General features: G+C 38.9%; 1 gene segment (V, D, J or C); it reads right to left on the reverse strand.

The window, feature by feature from the left end:
• Positions 1 to 4842: 4842 nt before the first annotated feature.
• On the reverse strand, positions 4843 to 5421 carry LOC110306630. The segment is given in 2 exon segments: positions 4843 to 5294; positions 5376 to 5421. Coding segments are annotated over 2 exon segments (498 nt in total).
• Positions 5422 to 16698: the final 11277 nt, after the last annotated feature.

The following is a 16698-nucleotide window of genomic DNA, read 5'->3' on the forward strand; positions in this document are numbered from 1 at the left end:
AGAGAGAGAGAGAGAGAGAGAGAGAGAGAGAGAGAGAGAGAGAGAGAGAGAGAATAGACATTTTTGTTTTCAAGACTAAGAGCAGGACTAATCTATTGGATATAAAAGTAAAATGTTGGTAGTTTGACCATTAGCAATAAAACCAGGCTCTGCAAGGTCTTATGTTGTATATAGCTGTGCCTTTTTAATATGTTTAAATGGTGGAGGTCTTTCCTAGGGAATATATGACTAATCTAATTAGAAAGCAATTCGTAACTACAAAGCAGTCAGGCACTAGTGGGTACATCTTATATGAAGGCTGTTGTTGCAGATATCAAGGTCTAGAACTGTGTAAGATTATTTATTTTCTCTCCGTATAGGCATCATATCACATTCCTGCACAAGAAAACCTAGCCAATAAGAATTTCTGCTTCCCGAGAGAACTACAACTTCAGTCTGCCCACAACTTAGACTGATTTCTCACACCTCCTGAGAGATGTATTGGTGCTTCCCTAAAGCCTAGAACACAACAGCAGTGGTACAGGGACAACATAGTCAAGCATTCTCTGTGGTTTGCCTCCATAGCTGTGTGTTCCACACCCCAACAGAAGGGCAGAATTCAGACACACAATTCACCATATTGTTAACATGTACTCTGGATTTTAATGGGATACTTCTTTAAGTTCTGAAAAGGCTGGTTGTGTCATTACACCCATACTGGAAATAATGAGAATCATTCGGACACCTGCACACATTAAAACTGATAATGCTCCTGCATATATGGCCAATAAAATGAAACAATTCTTTGTATATTGCAACATAAAGCATGTTGTTGGTATACCACAGGACAAGCAGTTATAAAAAGAGTCAAATGAACCTTAAAATTGATGCTTATTAAACAAAAAAAGGAAAGTAAAATCCCTCAATGACAGACTAACTAATGCCTTGTTAACTCTAAAGATTCTCAGTTTTGGCAAAAAATAGCAGATGGGAGACACTGGATGATTGAAAAAAACTGAGTAAATAACCAATAAACATGCTATAAAAGAATGTGTACACATTAGAATGGAAATCTGAAGTTGTTTTTATACGTGGACTTGGTTATGTTTATGTGTCTACAGGGAATGAGAAGATATGGTTGCCCACAAAACTTATAAGGACTAGATCTGACCTGGAAAATCCTTTTATCAGCTGAGACATGAATGCCTTCACAAAACAAATAAGAGTGGGTGATTTGATTTCTTCAAAACATGCATGCAAATCAACTTCAAAGGGCAAGCCCAAATGATTACTCACTCAGAAACTGGAGAACACATAGACCAACTGACAACACCTAGACTTGAGAGAAAACACAAAGACTGGGTAAAAAGCAAAACTGGGCAACAGATGCCACAGCTAGTTTCTTTTTCATATTAACCATATACTTTCCTTGGACCACTAACTGGAATTCTTTCACTATAATTCAACATAAAGCAATTATAAGAAAACCAACCTCCTAGTCCCTTAAGTTGTGATGGATGGTGTTGGTTGTTGTGCTTTGGTTATTATCATCTAGGGTTTAAGTTAAAATTATTGTATATTAATGGTATTTAAGGTTTTTTTATTTAAATTTTTGCATATTGATAGAATTTTTAAGTAGTTTTGTTTTATTGTATTCCAATAATAATTTAACATTCTTTGGTGTTAATTGTATACTAATAGAAATTTAAGTTTCTTTTGTTTGAATTATTGCATCTTATAGAAAGTTACGGTTGGTAGAATTGTTGTACATAAGCTGTTTAATTAAAGTTCCAGTTTTGTTGCTTTTATAATTTTTTTTATATATGTATTGTTGGTATTAGGAAAAAAGACAATTATTAAAAAGAGGGGCATATTAAGGGGAAGTTTGGGATATGTTGGGTGATGCAGACAGGTGGTGTTTTGCTAAGGCAGGACCCATGGGAGGACACATGTTTGGAAAGAGTATGAAAAGGATGCAATGGACAGTGACACCCACTTGCCTTGCTAGATTTTCAAATCTTTGTTGGTCTAGACTCTTCACTGATATTTGATTATTTGAGATCGGGTTTGCAGAGCACTTCTCCTGGCATCCCAGATGGTTCCAGTTGCTCCCTCAGACTCATAATTATTTAGCAGAAGCCTGATGGTTTCTACTAGAGAGTGCTAGACCACTGCTGGTTCATGTCTGGCATCCTGACACTATTGGGCTGCTGGTATCCTGACAAAAGTAGATTGGAATTGCTCCCAAACTACTTATAAAATGGTCCACACTGCCTTGTCCTATATACCATCTCTTCTCCCCACCTTTGCATGGTGGGCTAGATGTACTGTCAAAGCATTTGAGAACTATTATTTATGGAAGGTTTAAAAAAACATCTAAGCTTACAGAGAAGTAGCCAGATATTTCTGTAGTGAAGGTGAACCACGTTCTGAAATTACAGGTGTGGGAAGCCGTTGCCGAGTGGCAGTTACAGAGTGGCAGTTGCAGGCCAGTTGGCTACCACTGGCCACCACACATACATAGGCAGTAAAGGTTCTTTTGCCAAGATAGGGTTTTGAGAATTAACCAAAATTAACCAATCAGATGAGAGACAAGTTAACCAATCAGATGAGAGACAAGTTAACCAATCAGATGAGAGACAAGTTAACCAATCAGATGAGAGAGAGCGCCTCTCCTAGGCCTATATAAGCAGCACCAGTTCTGTGCTTGGGGTCACTTCACCTCTGCAATCAATCTCTCCCAATAAACGTGTGTGGAAGGATCCTGTTGTATTGTCGTTCTTCCTGGCCAGTCGGGCACGTGCAAGATAAAGGGAATAAGCATTCTTGAAAAGACTGATGGTATCACAGAAGGAAGACGATAGTAAGATATATATGAACTCTGATGCCATGAGTGTCCCCATGGAGAATGGCGTGCCCCTTCACTAATCACTGTTTTCTTCATAATCACCAATACCCATGAGCTCAGAAACCAGAGTTCTCTTGCATGTAGTATTAAATTTGGGGCCCTTTGAGTAGAATTCTCGAAAAGCTATCTGATTAGTCCTCCAGTTACACTCTAACAACCATAGTAAGTACTGCCTCACTATTTGTAGAATCTATCTAGTTCCAAATGAGGAAGTTCAAATTTCTGCTTCATGGTGATCAGTTTCCTGCTTTGCATCTAGAGGAAGACTGGACTGTGCTTTGGAAGTTCACTGGTATTTCATGTACTATTTTTTAAACTCAGTATACAGTTGCCTACATTCTAACTTAGAATTAGAGAAGATGACTCACATTTACCAAAAGGAATCACTATGATGAGATAATCAGTTGTTTGCATGAAGATTTCTCATGCAGAGGAACTCTGTGCTGGAGGAACATACAAAACAAACCAGTGATTTCAGCTATTATTCTGTGTCCAGCCACTAGAGATCATAAGTACCACATGTGTCTGTACTTACTGTTGTGTGCATATTTATTCAAACTGAACAGTCTTCATCAAAGAACTGATGAGTGTGACATACATGTATCCCCAAAACGCTAAAAGCTGGTCTTGTGTCACTAAGCGTCACTCTATATGGTTGTAGGTCCCAAGGCTGTGCTGTCACTGGGCATGGCCGCCCAGGGAGGTGGGAATCAGGAAGCAAGAAGCTTGATGGAACTTACCACATGATGCCAACTGGGCGGGTGTGGGCTGTAGAAAAGCACTGGGTCACTGCTCCAGGGGGTGCTGAAGCACAGTCTGAGGAGCTGGACAGCCAGAGATGGTTCAGGGATCCCTTGGCTTGCAAGGAAGCTGGAGCTGTTTGGTTCTCAGGCTCTTGGATTTCCAGTCACCACTGGGAGCCTCAGAAGAGCTGAGAGTGGAGTGGGGCAGGGCAGGCTGGATCTAGCCCTGGGCCAAGGAAGGGGAGAGGGGAAAGAGGAAGCTCCAGCTGGTACCAAGGTGATAGTCCTTTGCTTGAAAGCAGCGGACTTGTCTTGAACTTGGCGGTGGTCATGTCTGGTAGCACAGAGAGGCCTTCCATGGGAGATTAAATAGTGGCTCTATAGGTGAAGGCTATCTCTGAGGCTCACCACAGCAGGTCCTGATGAAAAGAGACAGTCCTGGTATTAAGGCATTTATTTTCAAGGCAGAAAGTAGATGTGTAAAACCACACCCCACTTCTCAGGGTGGGCCTGAGATAAAATACCTTTTTCAGGGAGGAATGTATGGGAAGGAAAACTTATTGGCTAAGCCCTCCAGACCTTTAAGTACCTCTTTAGAATGGAGATCTCTGTCAAGAGCCTACTTAACCACAGGTCACATTCTTTTCATCATCTACTTGTGGAGGGTGTTTGGGGTGTGGCCTTATGTGACTGGTGGCCACAAATCTATGGGGGGCTGCAGCTAGTGACAGGGGCCTGTTGCCCTGGAGCAGTCAAAGCTCCTACAGTCCTTTCAGAGCCTCCAGAGCTCTAGCCTTAGATAAACTGGGGACCATGCTACCTTTCATGGTCCCACAACTGTCTTGTAACAGGATGTGATTACAGGGAAGGAAATTAATACTAGGCAAGACAATGAATGTGGAAAAAGTGATCATAGTTTGTCTCAGAACCTAACTCTCAGATCTGAGGAATTAACATACTGGATGATGAATTAATTTTAATAGTAAAGTGATTCAACAGTAATCCTAGTCATTTCCTAGGAACTGGAAATTGATTCAGTATGTAATTAAACACTTTTGTTAAAGATATTGACCCAAATATGGTAGACACGTGCTCACATTGACATGATCATAGGAATATGTGGATCGATATTAGTAACTTAAAACTGACTGCTCTATGATTTTTGCATGCAGGCTGATTAGTGAAATCCCTTTATGCAAATAGACTGAATTCTTACTCCTGTTGCTCTTTCCTTAAACATTTAACCACAGGCTTTGAGCAACTGCTTTGGTTATTCTTTGTGGTAACATCAGACACAAAATAGATTCCTGCCTTCAGACTTTTTGACATGCTCCAGATATGAGCTGTTACACTGTGCCTTGCACAGTAGTAGATAGCAGAGTCCTCAGATGTCAGACTGTTGAGCTCCAAGTAGGCTGTGTTGGACATTGTGTCTGCATCCAGTGTGGCTTTGTCCTCAAACTTCTCTCCATAGATTCTTCTACCAATACTTGGGAGTATGTCTCCAATCCATTCAAATCCATGCCTAGGCTTCTGCCTTACCCAACTCATATAAGCAATAGGGAAGACTTCTGAATCAAAATCCTTGCATGACAGCTTTACTGAAGACCCAGGACTCCTCAGTTCAGAACCAGACTGTTGTAGGTGAACCTGGGATTGGATACCTGTTGAGAGAAAACAAAGTAGTAGATATTTCACTTCATCCTGTCCCTACCCCTCATGCCTAAGTCTAGGTGTCTACTTACCTGTAGCTGCTGCCAGCAGATGGAGCATGATCCAAATCCAGTCCATGTTAGAACCTCTCTGCACATGGACTAGAGGGTACTAATGTGGTGCTATAGATGTCTGGACATCTGTATTTACAACCACAAACCATGATTTACATATTCATGAAGAAAATAATTCTGCGGTCATCACATGTGATAAATACTATCACATCTCTTTGCAGCCATTTCAAATGCTGAGACTGCTGAATATGTTATCTGGAGTTGCAAAGCTAGTGTGAGAATTTAAACAGAAGGCAAGACAGTAAGTTTTGAGTTTACTTTATCCTTATCTCTGCATAGCAATTTATTCTGGGTGATTAAATGGAAAATAAAAACTCCTTACAGATACATGAATGAGTTTGCAGATTTGACTCATCAAAAGAGTCAAATCTCATTTGGAATGGATGAAAACCATGAAGACCAATTAAATCATGGTTTGATTACAAGGGTAAATCTGCCAAGTGTACAAGATGAGATTTTACTCTGTGGGCTTTATGGATAAGCAGGATTTTCTTTTTTTCTGATGTCTGTTTGCCCACTGCTAGAAATGGATTTCCATCACTTCCATGTGACAAGTGTTACCAACACCCAAAGGTAGGATTAACCTTGGTTTAGAGGCTTAAGTCTAAGACATTACACATTTGTACCTCTGTGTGTAATCCATGCTCTTAATATATTCCTATGACAGAGGCTTCAAGTTGACCCTTACTTCTAGAAACAGATCCCTAATATTCACACTAGCCCAGTGAATAATGTTCATGTATGTGGCCTTGACTTTACACTTCATAGTACAGCAAGCCTAACTTCTGTATTCCTCTATGCTCTAACATATGCCAATCTACCAAGGTATTCTAGGCTTCCAAACAACTAATTGCTTCCCATTACATTTTACTCAGTAATGGTAAAGTAGCAATCTCCTTTTTATATTTTATTAAATATATGTTTACTAATCTTTGAAAATTTTTATTCTTTTTTATATTATACCATGTACACAACTTTGCCTCCCTGTTCTCCCAGTCCTCCCTTACGTCATCTACCCCACAAATTCACTCCTTTTCCACTTCCCTTAAGAAGAAAGCAAGCCTCCCAGAGATACCAACTAAACATACATGTCGATTTACAGTAAGACTAGATACCTCCCCTCAAATCAAAATTAGACCAAGGTAAACCAGTATAAGAAAAAAGTTCCCTGAAGCAGGCAGAAGAGTCAGATACAGATCCTGATCCCACTGTTAGAATTCCCACCAAAACATCAAGCTATACAAGCATAATATATATGCAGAGGGCATAGATCAGACCCACGCAGGCTCCCTGATTGTCTGGTCAGGCTTTATGAGCAACTATGGTTTCAAGTTGCTTGAGTTTTTAGTTTTCTTGGGATGTTCTTGACCCCTTTAGCTCCTAAAATCTTCACTCCCTGTCTTCTGCAGGATTCAGGAAGCTCCTGTTTAGCTTATGGGTTAGTTAATTACCTAATGTTTAGCTGTGGGTCTCTGAATCCATTTCTATCAGTTGCTGGATGAAACCTCTTGGATGATGATTATGCTAGGCTATTGTATACAAATGTAGCCGAATATCATTAGAAATCATTTCATTATTTTGCTGTTGTTTTGTTTTGTTTGTTGTTTGTTGTTGTTGTTGGTTTGGTTTAGTTTTTGCTTTGTCAGTCATATATATGGTCCTATCCCAGGTCTGTGAGCTATCCATCTCCTGGATCCTGGCAAGTCATCTAATCCCGGGGGTGATATCTTTCTTGTGGGATGGGACAGCAGGTGGACCAGTCCTCTACAATTTCTGCACCACCCTAAGACATTTGGCATGTATGACAAATTGTAGGTAAAAGGTTTTGTGTCTGGGTTGGTGTCTCAATCCCTCCACTGGAAGTCTTGTGTGGTTACACAAGATCAGTGGTTCAGGCTTGGTATGTGTTACTTGCAGCTTTTCCTCTTGGCCAGTTAATTCCCAGAGGAAAAGAAAACTCTAAAATTAATCACATGTCATACTTTTGATTTTAACTAGAGTTTAGCTATGTGTCTGGTTCCTATCTTTGTTTTCTATGCCTGACTCCTCAGTGTTCTGAGTAGACTCTCCCTTGCCTAAGTGTGTCTCATAATTCCTTATCCTGGATGTCCCATCTCCTATTTCCTGCCTCAGCTCATTGGCAATAGGCATCTTTATTTCCAAGTGAAGGTTAGAAGAGATTTTGTCTACAAAAATGAAATTTAGGTGATTGAAAAGTAAAAAATAATAAAATAAAATCTGAGTCTTGATTTTGTATATCTTTAAGAGGAGACCTTAACCAAATACATTTGTCTGGAGGCAGAAACTAGACTTGCAGATATGAATAAGAGCAATGCTCAGGAAAGACATTGAGGCTATCATGAAAGGATGAAAATTTTGCATCAGAAGCTGGACAAGGATCTTGAAATCAGATACACAAATCATGGTTTGACTGTCACTTCAAATTTCTATAAAGAAATGCTGTTGTTAAAGATTGGCCTTCAGGTGTTTGCAGTGGTGATGCCCAGAGGAAAATGATGAGGTGAAGGAATATGCTAAGCTCAGAAAACTGGTACAATTTTTGTGAAATCCTTGTTAGGTCTCAGTGCTGATTTGTTTCCCAGAGCAAGCTTGATGCCTCCCCTTCATTCCCACACTGTAGCACTTCATCTACATTTCTGATGCATCATGATGTACCATGATACCATTGACAGAGCTAACATGGGTTCTTGATTATCAAAATCTAGGTGATACATGAAGTTTATTCTTTTATAAAATATACTCTTGGATATTTTTACATGGAAGAAACTGTAAATATACTAAATCTACATATAAAAGTTTTTTAAAAGAGATACTAGAGAGAGGCTTTACTTAAGAATAAGGATTAGAAACAGGTAAGCTTGATGGTTGCATCTACTTTGTTTCTTAACTTCTAGTAGTGTGTTTGTGTGTGTGTGTGTGTGTAGTACATACATGTTTGTATGTATGTATGTATGTATGTATGTATGTATGTATGTATTTATGTATGTATTTATGTATATCCCAGGTACTGGAATATTTGGTGATTCAAAATCAAATACTAAAAATTATGGCATTATGTGTGTATGAATCCAGAAATGCCTCCGGGTGTAGTACATACATGTTTGTATGTATGAATGTATGTATGAATGTATGTTTGAATGTATGTATGTATGTATGTATGTATGTATGTATGTATATCCCAGGTACTGGAATATTTGGTGATTCAAAATCAAATACTAAAAATGAATCCAGAAATGCCTTGGGGATGTTTCAAATGTCTTTGAAATTGAAGGATGATAACATCAGATGGCTAATCAGCATGATCTCATTCTCTATGTCCAAATAATTTAAATGTAAATCTGTTTATAGACTTTTAATTTGAAACAATTAATGCAAGTAATCTCATCAAGTTTTTCAGTTTTAAATGTTCATCATTTGGAATTTCTTGAGGAAAAATAGAAAGTTTAGGGCTAGTTTTGTAAAAAGGCCTTATGTCAATTGTGTCTTATTCTAGCTACTTATATATGAATGGTTTGAAGACATGGATATTAGGCCTCCTCTTCAATTACAAGCTCATTGTGAATTTAAGAATGATCCTGATTTTCTGGGAATACATGCAAGTTATCAAAGGAATTGTCATCAATCCGGGTATATCCAGAACCAAAGTAATTGTGATAATTCCCAGAATAATGCCCAAGAAACTTTATCATGTTCCTGCAACCATGGATCACATGAGAGGAACTGCTTAATATGAGTTTTTGAATAAAATAAAAAATTATGAGCAATGATCCTAAGGACTAGATACATAATAATATATTCCTAGCTATTAGCAAATCTCCTTAGAAAATTGGAAAATATCTAGAATCTGGCCAGTAATTTTTTAAGAAATATTTTACATGTATGTATGAAAATATCATGAAGAAACATGTTATAAAATTAATATATGATGAAATATAAAACTGATTTCATGAAAAGTATGTTGAACATCAAAATTTACTTTGAGATTGTCCATCTAAAATTGTTGAAATATTTGAAATGTACTTAATGAAGTCTCCCTTCTAAACTTTTTCTGCTATTATTTTTTAAACTTTATTATTTATTTGCTTTATTTACATATCTTTTTACTTATTTACATATCTTTTTACTTATTTACTTATCTTTGGTTTTTATGATAGTGTTTTTCTGTTTATCCCTGGCTGTCCTGAAACTAACTCTGACTTAATGGCTGGCCATGAACTCAGGGATCTGTCTGCCTCTGCCTCCAGAGGACTGGGAGTACTCCATGTAATTAGGATTGTGTATCACTACCTTCCCCTATTATTAGTGCTTCAACTTCTTTCACCAGAAGAACAAAAGATTAAAAGCATAAACAGGAAATGATCAGTTGGCATTTTATACTAATTTTTCCTCAGACATACAGTATAAATGTCTGCTCATACTTACTGGATCAGGGTCACCTGATGTGTCCACAAGAAATTAAGTCAGACCAATTTGGATGCATTACAGCACAACTGAGAATGCTATAATTTTATTGAGAGCAACCAGGTTTTTGTACATTTATCAGTAGGAAAATATAATGACATTTAGCATGATCAATGCAGTTATAGTTGCAAGGGTATAATGACATTTGCAAGCTATAAAGGGTACACAAGATTAATGTCTAAGTCCAGTTGTCCTGTCAAGCTTCTATGCTACACTGAATTCAAAGAGAACATACAAGGAAACACAAAGATGTCTGGACACTTCACTGGCTGAGGGAGTACACCAGATTGTGAGAAACTAAAAGCCACATTGTGTAAAATCCAATTGCCATGCTTTTAACCTGAATAACCTACGATGCACACCTCCCAAGGCACTAAGCCAGGCCCAACTCGATAGTTCTCTGCTTAAGAAAATGAATTTTATACAGTCATAAGTCTAGAGTGTCACACTTTGCTAGTGAATAAAATCACTGAACCTGTGTTTATAAGATTATTGTCCCTAAGCTACAAACAGCCTACACATCCTAACTTGATAAAGTTATTCAAAACTTTTGGGGGATCATTAAATTATTTATTTCAGGTCTTCACAATTCTTCATGATCCACGTGTTTGCATTTTCAGGATTGCCTGGGACCTCAGAAAAAACTTTGGTCTTCACTATCTTTCCTTAAACCTGTTAAACACCGATGATTAGCACATTTTAACTCACAATCCTGTTCCATTGCCTCAATTAAAATTTCAACTAACCAAGAATCATCAAAAATTATAGTTCTACAATTTCCCTATTGTTCAAAATTGAATACTAAATAATTTCCTTCAGGGATTCTGCCCACAGTAAAACCAAATGGCATATGACTAATGGATATTACTAAAATCCAAAAATTTGGTTCTGAAAAATACAATGATGTATCTGTAGATACTTTCTCAGTTATGGCAATGACAATAGCTCAGCCTGAAGAGTGTTGTATACATGCCATAGTATACTGACAGGCATTCTTTGCTGTATGAACCTTCCTAAAATGGCTTTGCATACATCTCTCATAAAATCCATTCTTTATACCATTTTAATGCTACACTCAAAACTAGGATAGGATATTACTCTATAGGACAAGCCTTGCCTTAGAACACAAACATTGCCTCATTACATTTTTCCTTATTAATGGATGACGATGTTTGTCCCGTTGGACTGTTTGCCTGCCTCAACTGAGGTTCCTGAGAACTGCTGACAAACCACTTAGGGGAGATAGAACACCATCTATAACAGCAGCCCCAGTCTGTGTTTCCTGGTAAGTGGAGTCTGAAACAGATGCTGTAGTTTCTGGTCTCCAGTATACTCAAAGGCTGCTGGGATACTCTTGCATTTGGGAAAGAGATTTGTGGTCTCTGCTTCTCCTCAACGTGTCTAAGCACCAGGCAGGAAGGGGATGGCTGATCCCCAGATGGGGCAGTTTCCAGTTTGGATCCAAGTGAGTACAGACTACAAGAGGGCTGGAAAAGAGAAGGCCTTCACAGGAAAGTTTAGGCAAGGCTTTTTACAATGAAGCCCCTGTGAGACCCGACTTAGAGTGTTTCTCCCTGGAAGGTAAAGCCCTTGGATGTTCCCCAAGCTTGTTTTTCCTGATCTCTAAAAATACAGCTAGAAAGAAGCTCTTAGTTCTCTAGAGCCAGCAAAAAGTCTTTTTGTTTCTATACTGTACAACCAGAGACGCCTGCCTTCCTGTGCCGAGGACACGGAGATAAAAATTCAGAAAGAACTCACTACCCACTCCTGCCTTGTAAATTTCACCAAGGACACCCAGAATAGAAGAACTCTTCCCAACTCCTCCCAACTCTCCTCCCAACTCCTCCCAACTCTCCTCCCAACTCCTCCCAACTCCTCAGCTAGTGTTAAAAGCCCCCTACTTTCACCTCTTGGGTAGAACTCCCCTGCCCTGCAAAGTGGAGGGACTTCTTCCTCAGGTAGCTGATAATAAAACCTCTTGCAGTTTGCATCAGGTGTGGTTTTCTATTGGGACACTGGGGTGCTGGCCAGCTCATCTCAAGACTTGAGCGGAGGCCCACCTTTGGAGGACTTACACCCCCATCCCTCCATGTAGATCCCTGATGATGAAGGCAGTCTTTGTTTTTCAAAACTGTTTTATTTGATAGCTGATGTGAATTGATACCCGACAATAGAGAATGGTTATTTTAATAACTCAAAGGACCCAATGGCATTGATAACTTCTATTTAGTCTCCTATACTAGGCTTCTAAGATAGGGGGTGGGAAAAGTGATGTTAAGGTAAAGGGTGTGCAGGGATGGGTATTTTCAGTAGAAGGAAAACAATCTCAAAGACAAAAAAAAAATTTTTGATAGGTATAGGGTTTTGAAAATAATTGTTTGTGTCCTTTCAGTAACAGGAAACACCTTTGGCACATGTGATAATTTCAATGAGATTGCCTTCTATAGTTTCACAGGTTTATATGACTAGTCTTCGATGATTACTCATCCTTGGTGAGATTGAAAGGATTGGTGTGTCCTTGGAGAAAGTGTGTCATTGGGGGTGAGCTTTGAGGATCCAAACCCCTTGGGAGACCGAGTATTTCTCTCTCTACCTATGATCAGCAATACTCAGGTCCTGTATAATAACAGATATACCACCATGATCCTGAACATGATAATAACAAACTAACATGTAAATCTGTAAACAAAATCCCAATTAAACATATTCTTTTATAAGAGTGGCCTTGGTCATGTCTCTTCACAGTAGCAGAATATGTTTAAAATTGCCATGCTTCTGTAAGGCAAAGGACACTGTCAATAGGACAAAATGACAACAAACCAATTTGGAAAAGATCTTTATCAATACTACATCTGATAGAGGGCTAATATCCAACATATACAAAGAACACTTAAACTCCAGAGAATTCAATAAATTAGAAATGGAATACAGATATAAACAAAAAATTCTCTACTCCATAATATCAAATAGTTGAGAAGGACATAAAGAAATGTTACTTTTGTATGTGAGAAGAACATGTCATATGTTGATGATATGAGGAATGGGTTTCAAGATATGCACAGAATAGAGCACAAACCATACATATCATTTTATGATGTATAAATTCTACTAACCAAGGTTTGATCTTATCTCACTGAGTCATTAATATGGGTTGGGAAAGAAGGTAAAGACAGTGAATCCCTTACAAGTAATCATAATATTAATTTCAGGAATCTCCACAGTAAAAAGAAATTGCTAAAAATCCAATATTGGTGCTGGTTCTTAACGAGATAGTGGAATATTCTGATCATAAATCTGAAGCCTAGGATGGATATGCCTCTTGAACCTAAAACATTCCACCAGACTGAGGAATATCACACCTTAATCACAAGACAGGGAAGTGAGGAAGCTGATACCTAGTGAAATCCAGAGGATTCTTTGACTTTTACAGACAGTCTTTAAGTAAGCAAATGTCTTCCTATCTTGTATCCTGAGTTACAAAAGTCAAACAATGTTTCGATATTACAGTTTTAGTTAAACATCTTAAATATGTACAAAAATGAGTGATGAGAATTAAAACATGATGAAATCCAGATAATGCAAAATGGGTAAGTTCTCTCAAGTCTCTCCCTAATTTTTCTGAACTAGAACTTCACATGGCCGTGGATGATACCCTGACACTAGGTCTCCTACAATTGCCCCGCATAGCTGCATGGAGTTATCACTGTGGATGGAAAAACAAGGACTGAGTTCCAAAATCACAATCTTTTCTTTTCTTTTTCCTTTTCTTTTTCTTTTTCATTTTTCTTTTTCTTTTTCTTTATCTTTCCTTTTCCTTTTCCTTCTTCCTCTTCCTCTTCCACTTCCTCTTCCTCTTCCTGTTCGTCTTTGTCCTCATCTTCTTCTACTTTTTTTTCTTTTTCTTTCTTTCTTTTTTTTTTTTTTTTGGTGTGCTGGATATTATTTTCTTTTTTTATTAGACATTTTCTTCACTTGCATTTCAAACGCTATCCCCAAAGCCCCCAATACCCTCCTCATGACCTGTTAGTCATGTTACTGTTAGTTCATATAGTTGTTCCTCCTATATGGTTGCAGACCCCTTTAGCTCCTTGGGTACTTTCTCTAGCTCCTTCATTAGGGACCCTGTGTTCCATCCAATAGATGACTGTGAGCATCCACTTCTGTATTTTCCAGGCATTGCCGTAGACTCATAAGAGATAGATATGTCATGGTCCTGTCAGCAAAATATTTCTGACATATACAATAGTGTCTGGGTTTGGTGGTGGTATATGTGATGTATCCCCAGTTGGGGCAGTCACTGGATGGTATTTCCTTCTGTCTTAGTTCTGAACTTTGTCTCTGTAACTCCTTGCATGGCTATTTTGTTCCCCATTCTAAGAAGGACAAAGTATGCACACTTTGGTATCCCTCCTAATTGAGTTTCATGTGTTTTGCAAATTGTATCTTGGATATTCTAATTTTCTGGGCTAATATCTACTTATCAGTGAGTGCATATCATGTGTGTTATTTGTGATTGGGTCACCTCTCTCAGGATGATATCCTCCAGATACATCCCTTTGCCTAAAAATTTCATGAATTCATTGTTTCTAATTGCTAAGTAACACTCCATTGTGTAAATGTACCACATTTTCTGTATCCATTCTTCTGATGAAGGACATCTGGGGTCTTTACAGCTTCTGGCTATTATAAATAAGGCTGCTATGAACATAGTGGAGCATGTGTCCTTATGACAATTTGGAACATCTTCTGGGTATACACCCAGGAGAGAAATTGTTGGATCTTCCAGTAGTACTATGTACAATTTGCTGAGGGACCACCAGACTGACTTCCAGAGTGGTTGTGTAAGTTTGCAATCCTACCAGCAATGGAGGAGTGTTCATCTTTCTCCACGTCCTTGCCAGGATCTGCTGTCACCTTAATTTTTGATCTTAGCCATTCTGACTGTTATGAGATGGAATCTCAGGGTTGATTTGAATTTCCCTGATGAATAGGATGTAGAAAAAAAATTTAGGTGCGTCTCAGCCATTCAGTATTCCTCAGATGAGAATTCTTTGTTTAGATCAGTACCCCATTTTTAATGGGTTTATTTGATTTTCTGGAGTCCACCTTCTTGAGTTCTTTATATATATTAGATATTAGTTCCCTATCTGATTTAGGATAGGTAAACATCCTTTCCCAATCTGTTGGTTGCCTTTTTGTCTTATTGACAATGTCTTTTGCCTTATAAAAGCTTTGCAGTTTTATGAGGTCCCATTTGTTGATTCTTGATCTTACAGCACAAACCATTGCTGCTCTCTTCAGGAACTTGACCCCTGTGCCCATATCTTCGAGGCTTTCCCCACTTTCTCCTCTATAATTTTCAGTGTCTCTGGTTTTATGTGGAGTTCCTTGATCGACATAGACTTGAACTTTTTACAAGAATGGATCAATTCATATTCTTCTACATGCTAACTGGCAGTTGTGCCAGCCCCATTTGTTGAACATGCGGTCCTTTTTCCACTGGATGGTTTTATCTCCCTTGTCAAAGATCAAGTGACCATAGGTGTATGGGTTCATTTCTGGGTCTTCAATTCTATTAAATTGATCTACCTGTCTGTCACTGTATCAGTACCATGCAGTCTTTATCACAATTGCTCTGTAGTACAGCTTTAGGTTAGGCATGGTGATTCCACCAGATGTTCTTTTATCATTGAGAAGAGTTGTTGTGAATTCTATCCACAGAATTCAAAAGGGTTAATAAGTTGAATTGCCCAAGTGAGGATGCCTCAGTCACACTTGGAAGAGAGAAGAAAGCAATAACAAGTGGGGAGGAAGTGACTTGAGATGAAATATGGAAGAGGTGGAGTGACAGTGGAAGGGGGAGAGGTGAACCTTATCTGGTATTGGGTGAGGTAAAATGACTGAAGCCCTGGGGTCCATCAGAGAGAATGTAAACAGGCAACCTCCAGAAGTAGGAGATTGAGGGGACCACCCAGAATGCACCAGAGTCCTGGGAGGTGAGACACTCCCAGGACTCATAGGGAGGGACCTTTGATGAAATGCAGAACAGTAGGGAGTGGAAACTTATAGAGCCCAACTCCAGCAGGAAGACAGGACATCAAGTGAAGAATGGGGTTGCCATCCCACAGTCATAACTCTGACCCATAATTGTTTCTGTATGAAAGAATTGCAGGTTTGTAAATGAAGAAGAGCATGAGGGAAAAAAAAGATCCAACTACAGGCCCAAAGTGGAATCCAGCTCAAGGGGAGGTTCCAAGGCCTGACTTCATTACTGAAGCTATGGAATGCTTACAAAAAGGGATCTATCATGACTGACCTCCAAAAGACCCAACACTCAGATGTAAGAGTCAGATTCAATTATTTGTACCCAACAAGTGGACAGAAGCAACTGACCCCTGTGTTTGAATTAGGGAAGGCTGAAAGAAGCTGAGAAGGATTATTCTATAGGAAGACCAGTAGTCTCAATTAATCTGGAACCCTGAGATCTCTCAAACACTGGGCCACCAAACAGACAGCATACAGCAGATGATATGAGGTCCCCAACACATACACAGTAGAGGACTTCCAAGTCTGTGCTCATTCAGAAATGATGCAACTAACCTTCAAGAGACTGGAGGCCCCAGGGAGACTAGAGGTCAGGTGGGGGGGGGGAGGAATCCACGTTGAGACAGGGTCAGGTGGGGAGGAGGTATGGGATGTGGAGCAATAGGAGGGTGGATGGGGAGGGGCTGGAAATAAAATAGTTACTTTAAACATTATTGTGCAACCAAATTTTGAATGACTGGAAATTGTTGTTGCC

Source organism: Mus caroli, chromosome 12 (genome assembly GCF_900094665.2).
Source record: "Mus caroli chromosome 12, CAROLI_EIJ_v1.1, whole genome shotgun sequence".
NCBI lineage: Eukaryota > Metazoa > Chordata > Mammalia > Rodentia > Muridae > Mus > Mus caroli.